The 25,931-nt window shown below is 39.6% G+C and overlaps 1 protein-coding gene across 1 annotated transcript in view; it reads left to right on the forward strand.

The window, feature by feature from the left end:
* Nucleotides 1–25,931, forward strand: part of LOC122810237 (dual specificity protein phosphatase 22-A-like) — a 1,755,472-nt gene that overhangs the window by 435,710 nt on the left and 1,293,831 nt on the right. The window contains exon 3 of the mRNA XM_044081759.1: nt 9,479–9,561. Within this exon, the coding sequence (XP_043937694.1) occupies nt 9,479–9,561 (83 nt within the window). The remainder of the gene's footprint in view (nt 1–9,478; nt 9,562–25,931) is intronic.

Raw genomic sequence — 25,931 nt, forward strand, 5'->3', positions numbered from 1 at the left:
GCGTACCTTTATCTTCAAGCATAAAACCTATGCTCCCATTCCTACCACAATCAGGAATATCAGATCCAAAAAGAACTTCCACCCTGATCTCTTCCAAAACGAACTTAGAGCATGCAATTGGTCTCCCTTAAAATACCTCCCTCTGGAAGAAGCTGTTCAAGGATGGCTAAGAAGTTAGAATTAAAATTACTGATCACCATGCACCAACCCGTACAATTAGAATCAAGACCAAATCTGCCCCATGGCTTTCTAAAGAAACCAAACAAAAAATCCATCTCAGGAATAAATACTGGGCCAAATGGAGAATGACTAGAAATCCTGTAGACCAACAAAATTTCAGACAACTAAGAAATAACACTAAGAAAGCTATACTATCTGATAAAATAAACTACTACCTTCAGTTTCAAAAGGCAAACCATAATAGCCCAAAAAAATTTTGGGCGTGCATCAACCAATTACTACATCCAGGTCAATCCAGTACACCAAACCCACAAAACCCCGACCATCAAAATCCCATGCATACTGCCAATGCCTTCAATACCTTTTTCACTGATGCTATCCAAACACTAGCCAGTCAGCTATCACCTAATACTTTTATTTACCTACCTATAACAAACCACACCCCTCCATTTCTTTTCCAACCAGTCCCAACAATCATATACTTGCCCTAATCCAAAAACTGAAACCATGCTCTCCTTCAGCAGACCCAACCACCTGCTGAATATCTACAGAAATCGGTCAAGTCAATTGCTTACCTCATCTCCATTCTGATCAATAGAACTATTAGCGAAGGTCACATCCCTAGCATCTGAAAAGTCTCCCATGTTATCCCCCTTCACAAAGGTGGAAACTCCACCGAATTCTCCAATTACTGTCCCATAGCCCTTCTTTCTCCTTTGGCAAAGATCATGGAAAAATGCATCCATAGGCAATTGCTAGACCACCTAATCCATGATAACTTGCTCTCTAGCTGTCAACATGGTTTCAGACCTTCCCATAGCACTACCACTGCCCTCCTTTCCTTTACAGATTGTATTAACAAAAACCATAACTGTAATATGCTTTCCTCTGCACTGTTTATCGATCTGTCCAAAGCATTCGACATGGTCACTCATCAAATTCTGATAGATATCCTCAAATTCCTGGCCTTAGATGCACTGTCTATCAAATGGTTCCAATCCTACTTCGATAAAAGACAACAGGCTGTACTTTGGCACAACACTTTAACCACCTACCAGTTAACCTCCGTGTACCTCAGGGGTCCATATTAGGACCTCTCCTTTTCTCCATATTTATAAATGACCTTCATCTAGCAATTCCCGATGCTACTTGATACAATACGCAGATGACTCCACACTTGTATGCTCAGCCGCAACCAATTCTGAACTTCACTCCCCTACCCAAAATGTATTTAACACTGTTGAACAGTGGTTCACTCTACGTTGCCTTCTTTTAAACCCCCAAAAAACTAAACTCCTCCTTTTCAATCCTAATCATAAGTCCTCTCCCATAGATTTTGCTGTTACATCCACTAATGGTACCATTATATCACCTGACCTAACTACCAAGCTACTTGGTATTACCATTGACAACAACCTTACCTTTGACATACACATCAACAACACTATTAAATCTGTCAACAAAAAACTTGTCTCTCTCTACAGAATTAAACCCTTCCTGTCACCTACAGCTAGGACTACTATTGCACACACTCCTCTAATCTTTACATTCCTCTATGCCTCAACCATTTTCACTAATCTATCTAAGAACAACCTCAATAAATTGGAAATCTACAGTAACATAGCCAGATTTGCTACTGCTAACCCATTTAGAACTCACCATTGCTTTAATTTAAAGCAGCTTCAATGGTTGGAACTACAGAATCTGCTCAAGTACCACCAACTAATCATTGCCCACAAGACTCTTTATCAACCTTCCAATACTCCTACTCTATCCACCATCATCATCCCCTATAATAATCTGAAGTCCTTACGTTCATCTCAGAAACTTCTAGTTAACGCATCTAAATCTAACAGGGCTGGGGATTCTCTCTTCTCTAATACTGTGGGAAGATTCTGGAATCTCTTACCCACTGACCTTTCCTCTATATCACTCTTCAAAAACAGACTGAAACTTTTTTCTTCAAAACACACTGGTTATGCCCCTGTACTAAACCTGACTAATTATCTACTCTACCCAAATACACTCTGCCTACCCTGTACCTTACCTTTTTCACTCTGTATTTTATTATTTCCATCCCTCTGGATCTTCTTTGTTAAACAAAAAAACAGCAACAAAAAAAAAAACAATTTTTTACTATTACTGAACATTACTATTACTGAACATTAATCTGCCTCTTTTATTGTACTGTACTTGTATATGGAATTAGCCTGTATGCCTCCTTTTTTTTCCATTAAGTAATGTACCTACTTGTTATTTTGAACCTGCATTTTACATTGTATTGACTTCTGTCCTCTCTGTATTAACCAGATTTGTCCTTGTATACACAACTGAAGTTATTTTATATTGTTTTGCGATTATTTTATCTGTGGGTCATGGAGCTTGTCTCCCCGGGCCTCTACTGAAAATGGACATGTATCCAGTTAGACTAGCCCGGTCAACAAATGTAAAATAAATAAAATAAAATTAAATTATTTTATAACCATAATCTGTTTTACTTTGGTTTGCTTGCTGGTCTTTTTCTTTGCTATGTGGATTCTAATGGTGCTGTAGGATTAGTCTTTCTTCAGGTACTTTTTGCAAGGATATACTAAAGACGATTGAATCCCCCCCAAAAAAACACAGCAACCAGAGCAGGAAATCCGCTACCAAAGCACAAAACACTGGTACCTCGGCTTTTCACCTTCTACGGATGAAATAATTTCAACAATAGCCATACTTTTATACATCAAACCCCTAAGCAATCAATCAATTAAACATTTAAAGATACTATATTAAATAACATAAGCAAATGTCTACTAACACATCACAGCACAATATAATAGTGAATTATTTGCATATTAAATACAAAATATTATACTTTATACATCTTTATTTTACAACTTTAATTGCCTAAATTAACTTCTAAATTAAAACCCTTGGGGGATAGTGTTCTAAAATTCAGGATAAACTTGCTTTCCAAAACTAAGAGCTTCCTAATGATATCACCCCCTTTATAAAGAGAAGGCTGGGCAAGAACACTAAAAGTCTCCCTCATGTACATTAACAAAATGTTCAACTACTGGACTCCTCATATTCTTATTGCGAATATCCTTTAAATGTTCCAAGATTCTTACCTTTACAGCTCTCTTGGTTTGCCCTATATACCACTTAATATCCGCACAACCACAACCTACTGTATATACTACCCCACATGATTTACAATGAAACCTGCCTTTACACACAAATTATTTGCCATTAAATGTAGTCACTCGAGACGTTTCTAAAGTAAATGCAAACTTTACAATGATCACAGGCAAATACACCTAAAGACTCATGTAACTCACTGAACTGAGCCATATTCAAAAGCTCTTTTAAATTAGCATACCGCCCGTAAGAAAACCTAGCAAATATAGGAAACAGATTGCCAGTACTAACATCTTCACATACCACATGCCATAAATTCAAAATAATCCTTCTCATATTTTCTGAAAACCCCGAAAATTTAGAAACTAAGAAAATTTCCCTGTTACCTAAATCTTTAATATTATTTTTTTCTAAATTTAATCCTACTCCCTATAGGTCTACCATTCAAAACTTCTTCTAAGGCATGTTGCAAGCTGTCCTCACTATAACCTCTCATGTAACCTATCTCTAGCTTCTAAAGGAAACCTCTTACAGCTTTCTTCTGACATATTACAAGCAATATGTTTAAATTCATCCAGAGGTAGAGATTTAAGGAAGTGGGGAGGGTGCATAGGAGTTGCATTGTGTCTTTGTGGAGAGAGGAGGTGTGGTATTGTATGAGGAAGTTGGGAGTCACAGAGAAGTATTTAAGAGTGGTACAGGATATGTACAAGGGTAATACGACAGTGGTGAAATCTGCAGTGGGAGTGACAGATGCCTTTAAGGTGGAGGTGGGATTACATCAAGGATCAGCTCTGAGCCCTTTCTTATTTGCAGTGGTGATGGACAGCTTGACAGACGAGATCAGATAGGAGTCCCTATGGACTATGATGTTTGCAGATGACATTATGATATGTAGTGAGAATAGGGAACAGGTTGAGGAGACCCTGGAGAGGTGGAGATGTGCTCTAGAGAGGAGAGGAATGAAGGTCAGCAGGACTAAGACAGAATATGTGTGTGTGAATGAGAGGGAAGATAGAGGAATGGTGAGGATGCAGAGAACAGAGTTGGCAAAGGTGGATGAGTTTAAATACTTGGTATCAGCAGTTCAGTGTAATGGCGAGTGTGGAAGAGCAGTGTAGAAGAGAGTACAAGCAGGGTGGAGTGGGTGGAGAAGAGTGTTAGGAGTGATTTGTGAGAGACTAGTACCAGTAAGAGTGAAAGGGAATGTGTACAAGAGAGTAGTGAGACCAGCCATATTATATGGATTGGAGACATTGGCACTGATAAAAAGGTAGGAGTCCGAGCTGGATGTGGCAGAGTTAAAGATGTTAAGATTTGCACTGGGTGAGACAATGGCAGACAGGATTAGGAATAAGTATATTAGAGGGTCAGCCCAGGTTGGACTTTTTGTAGACAAAGCCAGAGAGGCGAGATTGCATTGGTTTGGACATGTGCTGAGGAGGGATGCTGAGTATATTGGGAAAAGGATGCTAAGGATGAAGCTGCTAGGTAAGAGGAAAAGAGGAAGGCCCAAGTTAAGGTTTATAGATGTGGTGAGAGAGGACATGCAGGTGGCTGGTGTGACAGAACAAGATGCAGAGGACAGGAAGAAATGGAAACAGATGATCCACTGTGGAGATCCCTAATGGGAACAACCAAAAAAAAAGAAGAATTGAATATTTGTATACAATGAGTTAACATCCACCACCACCCAGTAATAATCATCCTGCTATAAGATCTTTTTAACTTCCATACAAAGTTCTTCAGAATTAATCACATATGCTTGAATCTTCCTCAAATACTCTTTCAACAAAGAATCAAGAAAAGTACCCACATTCTGTAAATAAGAACCCAGCCCTGAAACAGTTGTTCTCCCTGGGGGGTCCATTAGATTCTTGTGTATTTTTGGAAGTGCATAGAAGGTGAGGTCACATGTTTTTTCAATATCTAACTTTTTCACATCTTCTCTGATTAAAAATCCTAAACTTTCTCCCCTCTCTAAAATTTCAAGAAATTGTTTATTGAAATTATTTACAGGATTAAAGGTTAATTTCATATAGTCTTCTTCCACCAGTAACAATTTATACCCCATCTCATTGTATGTAGCTTTAGACATAACTACCCAATTTACCCCCCATGTCCGCCTGCTTGAATACAAAATCAGTCAACTTGCTTCTTAATTCATTTAACACTTTCCACTCATCTTTGGAAATATTATATTTCTTAACAAATTTAAAATACTCAAATTCCACTTGTTTAAGAAGCATTTGCTCAAAAAGACAAACAGCAGGTAATAACTTGGGAGGCGTACACCTACTTGGGGTAGATAACACAGGGACAGATAACATACAATAGCCTGTTTTCAAATCCTTCTTCACATAATTCAGTCATTTCAGTACTAGTTTCATGCAGACAAACATCATAAATTGAAACATTTAACGGAGTATCATCCTCAGAAATAACATTGGCCTCCACAGCAACTTGTTTACTGTCATAAAACACAGTCAAATGCAGCTTTCTACACAAATGACTTACCTCTAATAATAAATCTGCTAGTGTCAGTATTTTAACCAGAACAAACTTGGTTCCCTTTGAAAGCAGCTTCAATGCTACTTCATCCAATATTAAACTCAATAAATTCACAATTTTCAAATGACCATCAGTAGAAGTATAAACATTACGTGAACTTACACATAGTTGAAAATTACAGTTCACAACAGAAAGTCTACTTCATGAGTCCATACATGAGGAGCCAGCTGTTGAGCAACCTCAAGATGACTTGACGCTCCTTTTTCCCTTTGTTGCGACCTCGTTTGCCCTTTCCCTGTTGCCCTCGAAAAGAAGTGTTGCTCTCAGTCTCTACAACATGTGATGAATCCGAAAATAATTCCCCTTCACCAGTTTCAAACGAAACACTCTTTTTGGAAAGTCTCCTGTGAAGACGTTGAAGAATCACTCACAGTAGGATGGGTGGAGTCAGACTTCCTACTACCTCTAGACCACCGCCCCACAAAGTTGAGAGCATTGCCAACCATAAACAGGTCCGCTTTTGAAGTAATTTAAATCACGAAAAAAGTTTTTTTTTCTTTTTCCTTTCTACTACTGAATGTTCATACTCTTCAAGTTTGGATTTAATTTCCCTCATCTGCTTAACAAAATTCTCATATGTTAGCGTATCACTCAGTTTCTTCATCAACTCAATGATCTGGCATTGCAGCTTTTCACTACTACGCAGATTTCTTTTAACAAGTAAACAAATCCACCCCAGCTTGTACTCAAGAGACACCTGTCTCAATTCTGATAGCGAATCCTGTTTGTCTTCACCAAGATCCCATGCAGGTAATTTATCCACTCGCAACCCCCTAGGGGTCAAATTTAAGTGCAAATACTTTTTCAGCAATTTGGTATCGTAGAAAAGATTAATTTCCTGTACCATTAACCGCTCAAGCTGCAAAAATTTTACATTGCAATCCAGATAAGCCATCATGGGCCACACATCTTGATCCAAATATTTAGCTTCACGCTCCGTCATACGCTCAGCAAACAACAGTCTGTTAACATCTGCCGTGGTTCTAAAGATGCCAGGCATAGCTCCTGCCCCTTCAGTCGACATACTAAAGACAAGTGAATGAAAAAAAAAAAAACGCAACTGGAGCAGGAAATCAGCTGTTGAAGCAATTAATGAAGCTCAAAACACTGGTACCTCAGCTTTTCGCCTTCTATGGATGAAATCATTTCAACAACAGCCATACTTTTATACATCAAACCCCTAATCAGTTAATTAAACATTTTAAAGATACAAACACTGTATTAAATAACATAAGCAAATATATACCAACACATATCACAGTACAATATAATAGTGAATTATTTGCATATTAAATACAAAATAAATATTATACTTTATACATCTTTATTTTACAACTTTAATTGCCTAAATTAATTTCTAAATTAAGACCCCTAGGGGATAGTGTTCTAAAATTCACGATAAACTTGATTTCCAAAACAAAGAGCTTCCTAACGATATCACCCCCTTTATAAAGAACAGCTTAATGGTTAAGGTGTTTGCCTTGCAAGCACAAGGTGCAGGGTTTGAGTCTCACAAGGGATAATTGGCTAGGCTTAAAAAGGCTCGCAAGGGCAGTTAGCTTAGTACTAACCTATGAATCTATAAGAAAAAGGTTGACCAGTCTCCCTCATGTATATTAACAAAATGTTCAGCTACTGGACTCCTCATATTCTTATTGCAAATATCTTTTAAATGTTCCAAGATTCTTACCTTTACAGCTCTCTTGGTTTGCCCTATATACCACTTAATATCCACACAACCACAACCTACTGCATATACTACCCCACATGATTTACAATTAAACCTGCCTTTACACGCAAATTTTTTACCATTAATGTATTCACCTGAGATGTTCCTAATCCTTACAATGACCACAGGCAAATACACCTAAAGTTTCATGTGACTCACCAAACTGAGCCATATTAAAAAGGTCTCTTAAATTAGCTTATCATCCGTAAGAAAACCTAACAAATCTAGGAAACAGATTGCCAATACTAACATCTTCACATACCACATGCCATAAATTCAAAATAGTCCTCCTCATATTTTCTGAAAACCCTGAAAACTTAGAAACAAAGAAAGTTTCCCTGTTACCTAAATCTTTAATATTTTTTTCTGAATTTCATCCTACTCCCTGTAGGTCTGTCATTCAAAACATCTTCTAAAGCATGCTGTAAGCTGTCCTCACTATAGCCTCTCTCATGTAACCTATCTCTAGTTTCTAAAAGAAACTTCTTACAGCTTTCTTCTGATGTAATATGAGCAGTACGTTTAAATTCACCCAGAGGTAGAGATTTAAGTAAGCGGGGAAGGGTGCATACTATCTGCATGTAAAAAGTTATTTACTGCAGTCTTTTTCCTAAATAGCTTGTGCTGGATATTATTGCCTACATGTACATAAAACTCAACATCTAAAACCTCAATCTTAGATTCACCTTTCACTGAAGAAAAACTTAAATTGTGCCCATTACAATTTAAGTCAGAAAAAAATAAATCAAAATCCTTAGGGTCACACTTGCATAAAAAGATGAGGTAGCCAGTGTGATGCTTGAACAATACCACATGTTTTTTTTATAAAATTCAGAACTGTAAATATATTTCTTCTCAAAAAATGCCATCTACAAAATTGCATAAGTGGGGGCATAAGATACTCCCATTGCTGTACCTTTTACCTGAAGAAAAATATTTTCAAACCTGAAATAATTGTGTCAAGCAAAATTCTAACAACCTCACTATAAATGCAGTTTTAGGGCATTCACCCATAATGTCCCAAATAGCTTCAATACCCCGTCTTAATTGACTATTCGTATACAGTGAGTTAACATCCACTGCTGCCCAGCAATAATCATCCTGCCTTAAGATCTTTTTAACTTCCTTACAAAGTTCCTCAGTATTAGTCACGTGCTGGAATCTTCCTCAAATATTCTTTCAACAAAGAAGCAAGAAAAGTACCCACATTCTTTAATAAGAACCTACCCCTGAAACAGTTGGTCTCCCTGGGGCGTCCATTAGATTCTTGTGTATTTTTGGAAGTACATATAAGGTGGGGGTCAGATGTTTTTTCAATATTTTTTTTTTTTTTTACTTTTTGCAAGAAACCTTTTCATATTGAAGTAGTACAGTTGTATCATATTCCACATTTATGAAGATTTTTTTGCAATGTGGTTTCTTGTAACAGATATTTTTTTTTCTTCAGGTCTTTTTTTTCCATGTTTGTAGTTTATGGAGCCTTTTAGTTGTCCTTTGCCTTTAAGCAGACTCATACTAAATGTCAAACTGAAAGAGTATAGTACATCACACACATCTACAATAAGACATGCTGTTGTCATAGAGCATCTGTGTGGAAAGTCCATTGGCTACTTGGGTAAAAAGTAAAAGTTCTGTGTTCATAATAGGGTTGTAGTACCTGATTGTGAAGTCTTCTTTGATTTGCAGCAGTTGCGACAGCAAATATCTGCTGTTGAGGTAAGTTATTACCAATTTGTATTGTTTTTCTAACTGTTCTTGTGAAGCATACAACAAACTTTAAGGAAGCAGCTTTTCTGCTAACTTTATGTTGTGATCCTTCTTTCTCCTGTAATAATCACTATAAACTTATGCTTCTATTTGGTTTCTTTATAGATTCTGAAGACAAGGAGACATTGGCTAAAAATGGGATCACTCATATTTTGTCAGTGTACAACAGCGCCAAACCTGTGCTGGAGGTCAGTTAAGTTTTCATTTGTTTGGTTCTATTATTGAGTACAAAACGTTTTGCGTTGAATAATGTAGAAAAATGTATGAAGATTGCTATCAGCAACATATGTGATGAAAATTGTCATCAAAGAAGATTAACTTCAGTTCTCCTAGTGTGAAAAAAGAAGCTAAAAGACGAGGGCCAGTTACTCTATCACTTTTAGTAAATTCACTTACTGGCTAGTAAGTACACTACTGTATTCCAGCAAAGAAGAAACTAAGAGAACCTGAAAGAAAATTAACTAGGAAAGGTTAAGTGGAAACACTGTCTGGTAAGAATCCTGTAACTGTTAAGCATAAAGCAGTTCAAACTCCGGCTTTGGTGCAAGAGATGGCTTGTAGTAATCTAGAGGAAAAAATAAGTCCAATGTGCTCAGAGCTGACTAAAATAAATGAAACACTGAAGGAGTACAGCAACTCAAATAACAAAAGGCTGGAAAAAATGGAAGAAACTTTAAATTGATATTTAGATGAGCTGATAAAAAATGCAAAAATAATCAGACATCAAAGTGATGAAAAGGCTGTAGGAGTAGAGTTGCCACCTTTTCAGATGGCCATAGTGGGACATTTTCGGGATACACATCAGATTGTAAAGGCCAACACATACCCACAGTCAGTACAAAGGATAGAACTTTACTTTTTTGCCTAAAATAAAAGCTTATTCTTGTAGCAGTTTAGTTGCTTATTCTGTTTCTTGCAACATTTAGGTATTTTAGATACAGAAATAACTTTTATGCAACTATTACATAAAATATGGGACATAAGTATGTCCTACAATCTCAGGACATTTGCCATTTTTAATATTTTTGGTCAGGACACAACCACCCAAAGAGGGACTGTCCCTCGCAAAGTGGGACAGGTGGTAACCCTATGTAGGAGTATGAGACTGCTCAAGAAGAGATATTTAAAAAATGGTAGAATTCGAGGACTGAGCTTGTAGGGAAAACTGAGATTTTTTGCTGTACCAGAGAAACTGAAAGGAACAAGCTTTATTAATTTTTTGATGGCACAAATAAGCAACTGGGCTGGTGTTCCACAGCACACACTGTTAATTGAAAGGGCACACCATTTATATGCTGCATATTTCACCATGAGAAAGCAGCTAAGACCTGTATTAGTCAAGATGCAAACCTGGCATCAGAAAGAGTTGATTCTGACAAGACTGTGGCAAAAGGACAAAATATTAAAAGTTGGAGACAGTAAACTATTTGTCAAAAGTCATTATTCACTGTACAACTGACAGAAGAGAAACAGATTCATTCCAGCAATCAAGGAATGTTGAGCAACAGGTGAGAAATTCAAGCTGCTGTATCCAGCTGTTTACAGAATATTTTTTCCTGGAGGATCAAAGTCATTTTTTGATGTGAAATAGGGTATGGAGGAAATGCAAATGCTTGTCCAAGAAAACATGAACCATCAAGCAGAACAGGAGTCTGCTTTTCATTCTTCTGGTAATAAAGCACACTCAAACTCTGCCAGTAAAACATTTTCCGTTCTTCCAAAGGAAAATGCTTGAGAGGCTGAGAAAAGCACAACAGTTAAACCAGAAGGATTGGGACTACCTTTGAACTGAACTGGAGTCTGGAGTTTGGAGATGGAGATGAACAGGAAGGTGACTGACAACACAGAATTTAGTGAGTAAATGTGAAACTGCAGAGCATCAGTTGCATGTGTGAGATATGGCTGTGTAAGAACAAGTGGACAGCTGCTAACTTTATAAAACATGTGTGGAATTGATGGGCATTTGCCTCACTTCATGTCTTTAATGTTTGTAAAGACACTGAGGGGAAGAGGAAGGAAAAAGGTAACTAAGTTTAATAATTTCTGTTCTTAACAGTATTTCTAGGAAACTTTTCTTGGTATAAATTGCATGTTTTATAGTTAAGCATTTTAGTTTTTGTATGTAATGAAGATATTGGAGTAAACGGATGCCTTTTTTTCTTTTTAGTATTAAAAAAGGTGGACATTACAATGCAAATAGAAAAAAAGGCTAGACAAAAGGATGTTTAACTTAGGATGTGATCTTGGGTTGTTGAGGTGGGGGATAAGGTGCAAACGTACAATGATCCTAATAAATGTAGAACTGTTTTATCTTGTGGTTGCATAAGTGAATGTCTGGATTAATACTCTTGGCTTAATCTAATAGCAAGTTGAGACAAGTAGAAAAGAGCACACTGAATATAACAAAAGGTTTTCCTTTAGCAGTAAATGTTTCAGCTTGTCTTTAGAAGCTTGCAGCCGAGGGCTACATTTCTTTGTTTCTTTGTCTCTTATGTTTCCGTGGAGACAAGCTGATTATAAGGCAATAAGAAAGTCAGAGGTTAAAATTTAGTTTTCTGAAAGCATGCAAGTTTTTCACATCTGGGAGAAGAATAAAGATAAAAAAGAACAGACACCAATTAATGTAAGTAGAAGCACAGGCAGTAACATGCATCTTGGGATGGATAACTCCAGCTTTAGGTTGGTTAAGGCCTGTGTTTTTCCAACTCTCTGTTAGGATAGTTGTTCCTAATGGGAGGGTTAAACTTCATTATTCGAAGATGTACATAGTTGTTTTGTGTTTGCATGAAGTTGTCAGGTTCTGGGGGTGTTGTAGGGGTGTGTTTGTTTTTCCTTTGACGTTTTTCAGTAAAACAAAAAGTCTTGTATAATATGGCATAGGTTCTAGTTTTGACAGTAAGAAATAACTGTGTAAAGAATCGACCTGCCAAACAGTAATGGGTGCATGTATCACAAAAGTTGGAAAAAAAGATGTTATATAATTGTGACATGTATTTTTAGACTGTGATTGGTCTCACTGGTATAGACAAAAAGGAAGAAATATTTAATTATATTAAGAAATACAGAGTGCAAATAGTGCTATAGGACCGACCGTTGGGAATGCTATGAGAGATATACAGTTGGAAAGGAATTGAGCATGTGAATTTGATAAAAGGATATCAGAATAGATATTCAGCAAAATATCAGGGACAATTGAAAAGCGGAGCACATGCATTAATTGCTAGAGGAGCTCCATGAGTGATAGAAGAAGGGGAAAAAGATGATGGCATATTTGTGGTGGCAAGGAGCTACTGGCAGGGTAGGAGGATTACACTGGCGTATATTTATATTCCACCTAAAACTGCTATTATGGAGCTTAAAACATGTACGAAATAATCAACTTTCAGCAGGGAATAATAGGTGGAGACTGGAATCTGATTTACAACAATGAGGATATATCTGGGGGCCTAGAAGACAAAAATACAGCAAAACAGGGTAGATGTCTGAAGAAATTTAGAAAAAATATTTGGTGTGAAATACATGAATTCAGTATCAGGAACACTGAGAGGATTTACATATTCCACAAGGTACAATAACTGGGCTGGACTAGACAGAAATTATATTTCACAGGAACATGCACATTTAATTGAGAGCCTTGACACACATCCAATAAATAGTTCAGATCGTGCACCAATAATTGCTAAGATAAAAATGCAGCGTAAGGAAGTAAAGATGACACACTAGCACTTCCCCCACCTGTTAAAAAGAGTGGAATTTAAGGAATTGTTAGTGGAAATTATTTGGGCGTTCTTAGGGAAGATAGAAAGTACTCCAGAAGTTAATAGCTATTGAGTGGGATAAAATGAAAGTGGAGTATAAAAGAATTATTTAAAGGGGAAGACAAAGGTTAAAGTATTACAGAATAAGAGGATCTCACATAAGCTGTGCAATTGCAGAGTGCTAAAGAGAAAATAAGGGAGTACCTGGATAATATGCATGAGTTTAGAACAATTGCTGTTAAGCAAGTGTTTTTGACAGCTCTAGAACAGAAAAACATTTTGCACTTGGGCAACAGAAAGTAGAACTGGTTGTTGCCAAACTTGGGGAGCCTATAAAAAGAAAAATAACTAGAGATCCTGTGGAGATAGTAGAGATATTTTGGAAATTTTGTGAACCTCTGTATAAAGCAGAGAAGTGAGGAATTTAACAAAAAGTACAAATGGAAATATTTATGGATGACTTAAATATGTCAAGTATAGAGGGAAATGAGGCTCAACAACTAATAGTTATGATAGGAGGAGATTAGATAAAAAAAGATGTATAACCAATCTGCAGGAAAGTCTCCAGGAGTAGATGGCATTGTGTTGGAAGTTTGGAAGCTAGGAGGGAAGAAGGTGATAAAGATCTAGAAGGTGTTGTTTAACAGTGTATTAAAAGAAAGAGCAGCACCACATTCTGTAATAAAAAAAAAAAAAAAAAAAAAAAGCTGCGATGGCTGTAATACCTAAACATGGTAAACACGCATCAAATCCAGCCTCGTATAGGCCAAGTGTTTGCTATTCTTTCAGCCATTATAGACAAAGGTGTTGTGAAAATTGATAAATATGGATCAATGAGTTTTGTGTTGGGGAGACTAACATTTGACAGCATTAATAGAATAATGTTGATCCAGAGGGAAGCAGAATGCAAGAAAATACCGCTATTGTTGTTGGGTCTTGATGTAGAGAAACATCTGACTGAGTAAGCAGTGATTTTTATGAGTAGAGCAATGGGAGCATTTGTATTTCCTGATGCAATAATAAGGTCAGTTAGAAGGATATATGAGAGATTGGAGGCAAAATCAAATTGGGAGGGTTCCTGTCTAATACGTTGTGTCTAAACAGAGGAACCAGGCAGGGATGTTCTCTTTCCCTGTTGTTGTTTGCATTATATTTAGAACCACTGGCAAAGAAAATAAGGGACTTAGACGTTCAAGGATGTAATTGGTATGGTAATCAAGAAAAGTTGGCTTTATTTGCAGATGATATTATTTTGTGCCTGTTGAACCCAGAAAAGGACATTTCAACATTGTGGAACATTCTGATACAGTTCCAGCTTTTTCCCGTTATAACATATATGAAGATAAAACAAAGGCTATAGCTGTAAACTGTGTATCCACACATGAATTAGTTCAGCAATACCCATGTTTATGGGGACATGATAAAATGGAGTATTTAGGAATACGGGTTATAAAGTATGCTCTAGTGGCAGCTAAGGATATGTGGAAAACGACTAAACAAAGGGTAATACAAACATTGAAAAACTGGAAGCTCTTGCCTATGGATGTGGATGGAAAGATAGACGTAGTAAAATGTTTGTCCATTTAGTTTTATACACAGTTCAGGCATATTTTTATCAAATAGAGGAGAAGTTGTGGATAGTAATTAATAAATAATTGAAGGAGTTTATCTGGGAAGGAAGAGGGAAAGAGAAGAGGACAAGAGTCAAGTGAGATAAGTTGAGCCTTCCAATTAAACAGAAGATTTAGGATTACCTGATTTGAAAGGATATTTTAGAGCTACTCAGTTAAGGCTCTTGTACATAACACAAGCAGAAAGATACAGTTCAAAGTGAAAAGGGATGTTGATTCAGGGGAGAGAGTCAAGAAATAGAGTGGGATTTTGGATGCAGGTCCTTAAGGAGAATAAGTCATACAGAATATTTTATTCATAAAGTAGAACATTAAGCCAACACAGGAATGGAGAAAGGAGTTTCTACCAGTAAGGATGACTGCAGTTAGGGTACAGAGAATAGGCAAGAAGGGGCTGGAATTTATTGAAGTAAGCAAAAGAACCAAGATATTGGGAACAAATAATTTCAAGGAAAAAGTAATAGAATGAGAAGTGTCAAGAAGACATTTAGACTGCAGGCTAGAGATTGCCTATACGCTGATATCAATCTTTGATAGGGATAAGGGAATTCTAAATGAAAGACCTGCACTGGTTGAGTTTTTAGTGGAATCTAGAACAGAAACTGCTGTTAAAAAGGGATATGTAATAGGGCATATAAAATAGTTCATAAAAATTTTTGGAATTAATCAGAGGAGGTTAGAAAAAATTGGGAAGAGAAATTAACAAGCGATGTACAAAGAAACAATGGGAAGCCTATATATATGGCTTCCAGATATGTAACAAAATCTAGAAGGTTTAGGATTTTGCATAGGTAGTGTTTTACCCTAAACAGACTACAAAGAATTTTTCCTTGGGTAGATGCAAATGTTGAAGGTGTAATGGGGAAGAAAGATGTACCTGGAAGCATATGTTCTTGGAGTGTAATGAGTTGGCAGACTTTAAAAATTCCCTGTAGAGTACTATGTCAGGAATTCTGTGCGATCATAGAGTGTAACTAAGGAAATAATTGTTTTGAGCTGATATACAGGATCTGAGTTGCCCAGACATAGTAAGGCCTTGTTAAAGTTTAATTTTGGTGTCTGGCAAAAAAAAATTGCTAAAAAATGGAAATCAATGTCTAATCCAACAACATTTGAAGTAGTGAATATTTTAACATGTAAAGGAACAGGAAGTGGGATCTTTAGAAAAAGGTAGGAGTAAATTACATTAAAAAAATAAAATCTTTGGGAACAACACATCCAGAAAAATGTTTTGGAGGTGGAATGATGTTTAAGAGAAGGCAAAAACAGAATTTCTGTAAAGTTGGATTGATTTATATATTGCATAAAACAATACATATGATGTACATCATTTGTAAATGTGAACTTGTTAATATGGTGTGATTACGTTTATATAAATATATGTTTGTGTATGTATGTCACAAGCAATAATTCAGTAAAGGTGTTTAAGGAAGATTTGTGAGTGCTTCATTCACATTGTTTAATCTTCCATATTTAGGCTTTGTGGTTAATAGACTGATTCTGCACTAAATACTAAATGTATTATAGAAATTTTTGTCACCTTGAAAGTGGCCTTTGTAACAAGGCAGTGCAGCTGATCTAATAAGATGAGGCTTACACTCTGTAACGGCAGGACTAAGGCCATCAGGAATTAGAAATGCAGTAAGACTCCCTCAGACTTCCATTGCCCCCTTCCTCATCCTGTAACACATTATGATTCTAATCATATCTGGATCTCTTCCACTTCAGAAGCTCAAAGCAGCACCAAGCTACCACTTTCTGTTTTTTGGAAAGGAGAGAATAATCTCCATACCTTGCACCAATGAAAGTAAAATCAGGAAAAAAATGGAACAAGCCAGGGTCTCCAAAACCAAAAATGTTAATAAAATCCATGATCTGATGTTAATCTCATTCATTCCTTACTGATGGGTTATCTGTTCTGTCCTCGAAACAGAGCCGGCCAGTATCAACCTAATGTCAGCCAAAAACTCTCGAGCCAAGATCCCACCCAGAATGCTCTGCTCCTTGTTACCTCAGATCTTGTTTGCCGCATTGCTGTACAGCCATGTCAAGCCACTCTCTCAGCTGTGTCTAATTTTTTAAAAGTTGTATACATTGTTCTTGCTTTAAATATTCTCAATAGTTTATACTAATACTTTTCTATCCTACTGTATACATTAGACTCTCTCCCTTTAGTCTTTTCCCTTTATTACCCTCTTGTCTTACCTTGTGGTAATTCTTTATTACCATCGTTGGTAATCCTTCCTTTCTCTTCTTACCCTTTTTGGGTAGCCTTTCTTCTTCCTTTTGGTACTGTTCTTCTCCACACCATTATGTAGGATAGGAAAAGTAATGTTGGTTTCAAGCAGTGTAAGGATTGCAGCAGTAAGTTTCCACTTTCCAATGGCCATGACTTGTGTCTACTGTCTGAATGTCTCCCACCTTACTGTGGATCCTCCGTGTGGGATTTGTAAAAATTTCTCTACCAGGACTCTCAGTGAGATAGAATAAGTTAATTTTGAAAGGTCTCCTCAAGTCTCCTTTCTCTGAGGCTATTTCTGGGTTGGAGGGCTCACCCCCTCCTGTTAAACTCCATACAAGGCTTTCTTCTTCATCAAAGTCGCTCCCTTCTTCTCCCTCTGGAGATCGTAGGGAGTCAACTCATAAAAAGGTGAAATTGATTACTACGGCGCTGTCACCTTTCACCCTGTCGGCTCCAGGCTCTGCACCTCCCCAAATGATTCTGGCTCCAACCATGTCTTATCGATACTGGCACCAGAGTTCCCGATGCAGACAACTATGGTTCCGACAGTTCTGTCGCAACCCTTACCAGCACAGTCAATATAGGTTCAGTCCCCTTCTACACCATTGGTACAATCTCCTTTGGCTCCGAGTATGACTCTTCTGTACTCCACGGTGCAGACATTTACAGCACCGACATGTGCTTTGGTGCAGTCCTTCTCTGCACCGTCCTTATTACCAGTGCAGACACTTTCTACAGTGTCACCGTACCTTTCGGGAAGACTTTTGCCTTTACAGTGCAGACACCTACAACTACTGTGGCTCTGATGTTGGCGCAGACTACATCCAGACTGTTTTTTTTTTGGTGCAGACATCCTTGGCTCCGGGCTTTACACCTATTGAATTAGCAAGGACCAAATATTCTCCTTCACTGGATCCATTTGCTGGCAGTCAATATAGTCCTTTCCTAGAAAGGCCAGAATCGCTATCAGCTTTCTCCATGAGGTCAAGCAAAAGTCTTTCTGAACAGGACATGTTGCAGCTTGTTGACCAATTGCTTGTGGCCAGAGGTCTCTCTCAACCGTCAAAGTCCACATTCCCTCATTCAGGTGAACGTACATCTCCTCAAACCCCAACGTACACTCCTCCTTTGACTTCTGCTCACGTTTTGAAGCTTATTACTCTGGCAGCAGCTTCTCTTGCTCCGACTCCAATAGTGGATCTCACTTTGGAACCAGAATAGTCCTTGTGGCCCTCTGTGCACTGGGCATCGGGCTCTTCTCAGGCCAGTGGCTGTGCTGTGGGGGAGGGCATTCCTGGCTCCATGCTGATTTTTTTCTATGGCACCCTCCAGGGATCCTCTCTCTCTTATGGTTCACGGTCCTCTTGAGACTCCTGGTCTGAGGACAGGCTCGTCAGGGCAGGATGTGACCCTGGTTCTGAGGTTGTTGTGCATGGTTCTGCGCTCCCATCCCTCCTTGGGTGGGCCAGCCTTCCAGGCCATGGAGAGGGTGCTTGCCTCCACTGGCAAATCTCACATGTCAGAGTCCTCTCCCCTCTCTGTGCCGCAGCTGTCACAAGCCACAACCGCCAGACAAAGGGCACAAGAGCCTCAGGTTTCTCCTCCTCAGGAGACCCCCTCTTTGCAGTCTTCCCGAGAACCTCCCACTGAGGAAGTACCCCGCAAAGCATCCTGTAGGAGGAAGCACAAGGACTCCACTGAGGAGTCATTGACTGAAGATATGGATTTTGATGAGGGAAGGGTCCCCATGGTTACCCTGTGATGAGGTGTCCTTTGGTGACATCCTCAAGATCCTTGGTCAGAGGGGTGACTGGAAGTCATCTAATCCTTCCTCTTAGGAATCCATATTCCTGCAAGCTTTTCGTGCCTCGCCCCATACCTCCTGGGTCACTCCGCCTGCTGATAAGCTCGTCCAGCGGGCATAGAAGGCTGCTGACACCCTGGAAGCGATACCAAGGAGACCAGATAAAATATCATCACCCCCAGCTGAACACCCACATTGGTCACGAGGTCTTCCAGTAGATGCTATGGTGGTGGCAGCTGCAACTAAGAAGGATTTGGCAGAAGAGAGCCAAACTGTCCATCCACCCAACAAGGAGTCCCGGGCGATTGACAAATTAGGGAAGCATGTATTTGCTTCATCGACCTTTGCCGTAAGGTCTTTGAATTATTTGGCACATTTTACCAGGCTTCAGAGTGATCTTAATAACCAGCTCTCTGAAACTTTGGCAGGAGGTGTTTTAGAGTCCATTTCCAACTCTTCCATGTGTCTTATTTCTCACGCAATGGAAGAGGCGGCTAGAGCGGCAGGTGCGGGTATAGTCACCAGACAATGCCTGGATGTGACTTTGCGGACTCCTTTAAGGCTTCCTTCATGAATGCCCCCATAGAGGCTGCTTCTTTGTTTCGCCTTAAAGTCAAAGAAATGCTGGCAATGTGTGAACAAGATGGCAAGAGCTTGTCTGCCGTTGGTGTCAGACTCCACTCCTCAGCGATTCTACTCCAGAAATCAGATGAGCGGGAAGATGTGGCACAAGAAATCACAGGGCTCTTTCCGGAATGCACGTGCCGAGTTCTCCCCTAGAGGCAGAGGGGGAAACTCCGATGGAAGACTCCCCTTTCGGGGCAGAGGAGGTCTGCAAAACCGCCAGTTATTCCCTTCTCTGGCCAACCCTATCAGCGCTCCTGAAGCATTGCCTGACTGCTCACCTCTGGAAGCGGTCGGGGGGGGGTTGTTTCTCCTTGTACCCCACTGCCTGGCAAAATATAACCACTGACTGTTGGATACAACGGATAATATCCAGAGGCTATCACATCCCCTTCCATCTTTGTCCAATCTCATCAAGAGTATTACCCAACATTCCATCCAGTCATAGGGAAGCAGCAGCACATGAAATCCAAAAGCTGCTACAGAAAGTGTCATCCAGATGGTCCTCCCCAGACCAGATAGGATCCGGTATTTACTCAAGGTACTTTTTAGTGCCAAAAAAGGCAGCGGGCTGGAGACTAATTCTGGATCTCAGTACACTGAGCAAATTTGTAAAAACAGAAAAATTGTGGATGGTCACAGTTCAGTCTATCCTTCCTCTTTTGGAAGAAGACAATTGGATGTGCTCTGTAGATCTTCAAGATGTGTATTACCACATAAAAATGGATAAACGCTCAAGAAGATGCATCTGCTTCCATATAGGAGCCAGTCACTATCAGTTTCGAGCCCTGCCTTTCGGTCTCTCCAGAGTGTTCACAAAATGCATGGCAGTGGTTCTCACTCACTTGCAACTTCAAGGATTCCAGGCGTTTCCATATCTAAATGACTGGCTCCTCATTGCCCCCACTAAGCGTCTGCTGGAAGAAGCCCTGCAGTATACTCTCTTAACAGCTCAAAGCCTGGGAATCATTATAAACAGGGAGAAATCCAACACAACCCCATATCTTTCTTTTGAATTTATAGGGGTACTGTTGGACACAAGAAATTACACAGCATCCCTTCCGGAACACAGGCTTCAGAGAATAAGGCAGCAAGATCAACCGCTACTCTGTCACCACAAATCTACCGCTCGAGCTATACTCCAGCTATTTGGGTCAATGGCAGCCTCAATTGCCATTGTTCCTCTAGACAGATTCCACATGAGGCTCCTTCAGTGGCTACTTCTCACTCAGTGGTACCCTCTAAAATATTCTTTGTCCTTTCAGATAAGTGTAACTCAGAGATGCAAGCAAGATTTACTCTGGTGGATGTCTCGAAATCCTCAACAATGGTCTAGCCCCTTCAACCCCCATCAACCGATAGCCACAGTGACCACGGACACCTCCCTGATGGGGTGGGGCGGCTATTTCAGGGAAACTCATTCCAAGGCACCTGGTCTGAGACAGAGGCCCTTTTGCAGATCAATGTCCTGGAACTGAGGGCAGTGCTTCTAGCATTGCAAGCATTTCATTCCATCCTTCCATCAGGGACTATTGCGATCCAGTCAGACAACATGTCGGTGGTCTGGTACATCAGCAAACCAGGGGGCACCAGATCTTATCCGTTATGCCAAGAGACCTTGAGAATATGGCAATGGGTGATAGCTTCCAACCACTTTCTAATTGCAATGCACATTCCTGGGAGCTCCAACGTGATAGTGGACAAATTGAGCATGCCCATTCTACAACCTCACGAGTGATCCCTCAATCCTCTGATAGTGGCAAAAATCTTCAACCGCTGGGGCCAGCCATGCTGCGACCTATTTGCCTCCCCAACCAACTACAAGTGCAGCAACTATTTTGCCCTAATCCCCCCCCTTGGGGACAGTCACAAGGGATGCTCTATTTCATGCTTGGTCCTCGGGTCTACTTTATGCTTATACTCCTCTTACCCTCATCTCCCAATTTCTGAAGAAAGCACGACAGTTGAAGAGCAAAGTGATCCTCATTGCTCCATATTGGCCTTGACAAGTCTGGTTTCCCTTCCTCTGGCCTCACCTGCTAGATCAACCATGGATCCTCAATCCATCTCCAGTGTTGATCTCCCATCCGCAGGGTCTGATTCACCCCAGTCTAACAACCCTGAAACTGACAGCTTGGTTTCTCCACTTCCAGTGATTGCCAGGCATGAAAACCTCTTGTCCCTGTGTGCAATATTCTTATTGCATCTCATAAATCGTCCACCAGACTAATCTGTCTTAACAAATGGAAAAGGTTAACTCTGTGGGCAGCAAATAAACAATTAGACCCCTTGTCAGCCTCATTTTCAGTGGTACTGGATTACTTATTGCATCTTTTCCACTCTGGGGTATCTGCCTCTGCTATCCATGTACATTTAGCTGCCATCTCAAATTTCCATATTGATTTTCAAGATTCTTCACTTATGTCACACAAACTCTAAGACTTTCTTGAAAGGGGTTATCCACCTAAAACCTCCCTTTAGAGAACCAGTACAACCTTTGGATTTGGCATTTGTTCTGCAAGCTCTAACAGCTTCCCCCTTTGAACCTGCATCTTCATGCGATGTAAAATATCTCTCTTGAAAAACTTTGTTTTGATTGCAATCACATCGGCCAGACGATTGTCAGAACTTCGAGCCTTATGCATCAAACCTCCCTTATCTTATCTTCCATAAGGATAGGGTATCACTGAGAACTAATTCTACCTTTTTACCAAAAGTGGTGTTAGAGCGGTCTTTCAACCAATCTATTGACCTTCCAGTGTTCTTTCCTAACCATTCTAACAAGGTAGAGTATTGCCTGCATTCCTTGGATGTTCATAGGCAAATATGATTTTATCTAGACAGAACAAAATCTACCTGTAAATCGGACCAACTGTTTCTGGCATTTTCTGGACCTAGATGGGGTCATCCTGTATCAAAAGTTACATTGGCTTCATGGTTGAGAAATTGTATTATCTTTATCTACAACAAAAACAATCTCATCTTGCCTCATAGAGACAAAGCATATTCTACAAGATCTATGGTGACTTCAGCAGCTTTCCATGCTAAAGCTTCCCTCCGTGATATTTGCTCAGCTGCAACTTGGGCCAAACCTCATACCTTTATTCTTCATTGCAGATTGGACTTGGCCTCCAGAGGTAGAGCTTCCTTTGGCTCCATGGTGCTCAGGAATGTACTTCCATGAGGGTCACCCAGGGATACAGGTAGCTGGGGACTCTGTCCCATCAGTAAGGAGTGAACGGAGATTAACATCAGATAAAGAAGTTGTCTTACCATAACTTTCCATCTGTGTTGTTGATCTTAGTTCATTCATTACTTCCCACCCTCTGTCCCCTTGGTTGATCTCATGTACTCCTTTATTGTAGGTCTGTTATGACCAGAGGTAGCCTCTTCTTTTATCTGTCAACTTGCAAACTTGATCTGAGGTAACAAAGAGGAGAGCATTCTGGGTAGGACCTTGGCTCGATAGTTTTTGGCTGACACAAGCTTGATATTGGCCGGCTCAGTTCCGAGGATGGAACCGATAACCCATCAGTAATGAATGAACGAAGATCAACAACACAGATGGAATGTTATGGTAAGACATAACTTCTTTTTTTTAAGTAATTTTGTCTTGTACATAGACATCATCAGACTTCTCAAACACACGTTCCTTTTTCTAATTCTTAAAAAGGAACTATTAATGTCCATTGAATGATTGCAAAATGTTATTCTGAAGATTGAAAGAATGTTGGAAGCCATAAGAAATCATTCAAAATGTCATTTTACAAAGAAAGAGAGAGACTTTTTTTCCCAGGTAGCTTTTGTCCTCAGTGTGGATGTATTAGAAAAGGGAGTGATGGTCGTATTATTAATGGTAGCAAACATGTTTTTTTCCTTGTTAATTCGGTTTCCTGTCTAAGATTTAGTTTATGCTGCTTATTATGAAAATTGTACAGCATTTGAAATGGGGAAAAACCATTCATAAGCTCAGTGAGCATATGTATGAATGTAAATACTATAGTAATCAGGAATACTAATGATGTATTAAGTAGACTTGCAAGGGTACTTTCTGGGAAACCTCAACTGCACTAACGTTGCCTGCGCTTGATGGACAAAAATGTCAGGTGTTGTCTACCTACTGTTCCCTTTGTTTGTTCCCAGTCTATACTACCCCACCCCAGCGACAGTGTGATTTCATATTCCCAGTCTGTACTACCCCACCCCAGCGACAGTGTGATTTCATACATGTACACACCTCACTGTCTTACTATTACTAGTTTTCATCTAGCCTCATAGAACCTACTAAAAGCACTTTTACAAGGTCATTTTATGCAGGAATCCCCAAGCTGTTAATATTCTGAGTGCCACTGGTTTGTGCAATGTTGTATCTTGTTCAGGCACGTAAGGATACTTTAGTGTGGTAGACTGAAACTGAAGTACTGGTTTGCACCAAGAGGCATTTTCTGCATCTAGTGCATATACCTATATGTTCATAAGTACTGGCTAGGCTATTAATCAGTAAAGATATTAAGAAATCTAGCTTTGCATTCCCACAGGTTCTCATGGTAGTTTTTAACCTTTTTTTTGTGTACAAATAATCCCGAGGCAGGCAGAACAAGGATATGCTTGGTGTAACTATCATTCTAAACCTTTTGGTTTAAGCACTTGGGCTTCAGACCAGTTGTTTTACATTAAGAAGGTTTGTGGTCTGCACTGTTGTGGCAGGACAGGTAGTTTACATCCTTCTAAGTTGGGAACTGCTGATTGAAGACTCTCAGTGTCTGTTGTTTTAAAAATGTATTAGTTTTGGTTTAAGTACTTGGGCTTCAGGCCAGTCATTTTACATAAAGAAGATTTGTGGTCTGCACTCTTGTGGGAGGAAAGGCTGGACTCTGCCCTTCTGAGCTGGGAATTTCTGGTTAAAGGCTTATAGTGCCTGCATGTTTGAACTGTTTCTTACTGAAATTGTTGCGCCTTGTTTGATGTAGCATAGACTAGATCCAGGCCTGCTGAATCTAGCTTTGTTTGTATAACTTGTGCACTAATCCAGGCCTTCTTTTTTGGAGAAGGTTCCCCCTGCACCCCAGTGGCAGGAGTGTGCAGTTAGAACTTGTCTGATTGAAGACTACAGGAACAGGGCTCAGTTTTGAGATTTTTTTACTGGTTAATTTGGTAATTTGTTTAAAAGCCTTAAAGCCTTTTCTGATTGCTTGTAGTCATCTAAAGCTGTTTTAAGTGTATATTTTACTGTTTGTAGTTGTTTAAAGCTGTTTTAAGTGCATTTTTTTTTACTGTTTTTGCCTTATCTTTTAAAAAAATTCCTTGTTTCCCACCTTTCTAAGCTAGTATAGTCTAGTTTTCAGGCTAATGCTGAATTCAGGGCTATGTTACAAGTTCCTGAGTTGCCCATACCTTTCTTGGATAGAAGAAGGTTTCTCTTTTCACCTGTGAGAGAGGGAGCTTGGAGCAGCCATCTGTCCCTGGAGGAGTGGTTCCAGCCCAGAAGTTAATAGTTTATAGGCCATTTTGGGCTAATTTCTATCTCTTTCTTTTCCCTGATGTAAAAAACGCGTTTGCGTGGTTTTGCACGTCCGGGCAGCGCCAGTTAGCTAGGGCTAAATTATTCCTGGCTCTACCAAGTATTCCTCTTCAGTTTTTCCCTTGAAAGTAGTCTTAACTCTCAACCTAAGCACTTAAAAAGCATCCTACAGTCCAGCACTTGTTTAGACCTAATAGCAAGCACTAATATACCCCGACACTTGATTGCCCAGTAAGGCAAGGCTCATTATTCACCCCTCACCAACCAAACGACTAAGCAGCTCACCCTGCTATTCAGGCATGACCAAAGGGCAATTTCAGGTATACTCTGTAGTCCAGCTGGTGAATCTGTATATTCGGAGGCAATGTTACAGCTGCCTCATGTACACAAACAACCCTCTCCTCCTACCACAAAACATTAACATATGCGAAAGATGCAAATATATAGCTAAATTGAAGGTGAAGCTCTCTCCACCCAAGACTGGAACAGGCAGTCATGAGGAGAAGGTTAACACTTGCATCACACATCCAGCCTCACACAGACATACTAAACCGGCACTGGCAGAAAATACACATAAATACATGAAATCATACTAGGAGGCTCTAAATAAAAACCTGCAAAAGCATGAGAGACCTCCAAAGCAGACACCCAAAAAACCTGCACCTCCCGACACAACCCGACAACACATAAAACACAATATCAGTGTGCCGCACAATCTCAGCCCTTAAGGTGAAATAACATGTCTAACACACTAGTAATAGGTGACTCTATAGTCAGGCACACTGACGTCCCACTCACTATGCTGGACAAGAAGGTTACTGTTAGCTGCCTGTCGGGAGCCAGAATCTGCCACATAACACAAGCAACTCTGGTCACTCCAGAACAAGTACAAATATGACTCTGTCATTGTTCGTGTTGGTGTGAATGACCTGAGACGTACCTCCCTGGACTACATGGAAGAGCTCTCTGATCATGTAG

The sequence above is a fragment of the Protopterus annectens genome, chromosome 8.part1 (genome assembly GCF_019279795.1).
Source record: "Protopterus annectens isolate FY-2018-M chromosome 8.part1, PAN1.0, whole genome shotgun sequence".
Classification (NCBI taxonomy): Eukaryota; Metazoa; Chordata; order Ceratodontiformes; family Protopteridae; genus Protopterus; species Protopterus annectens.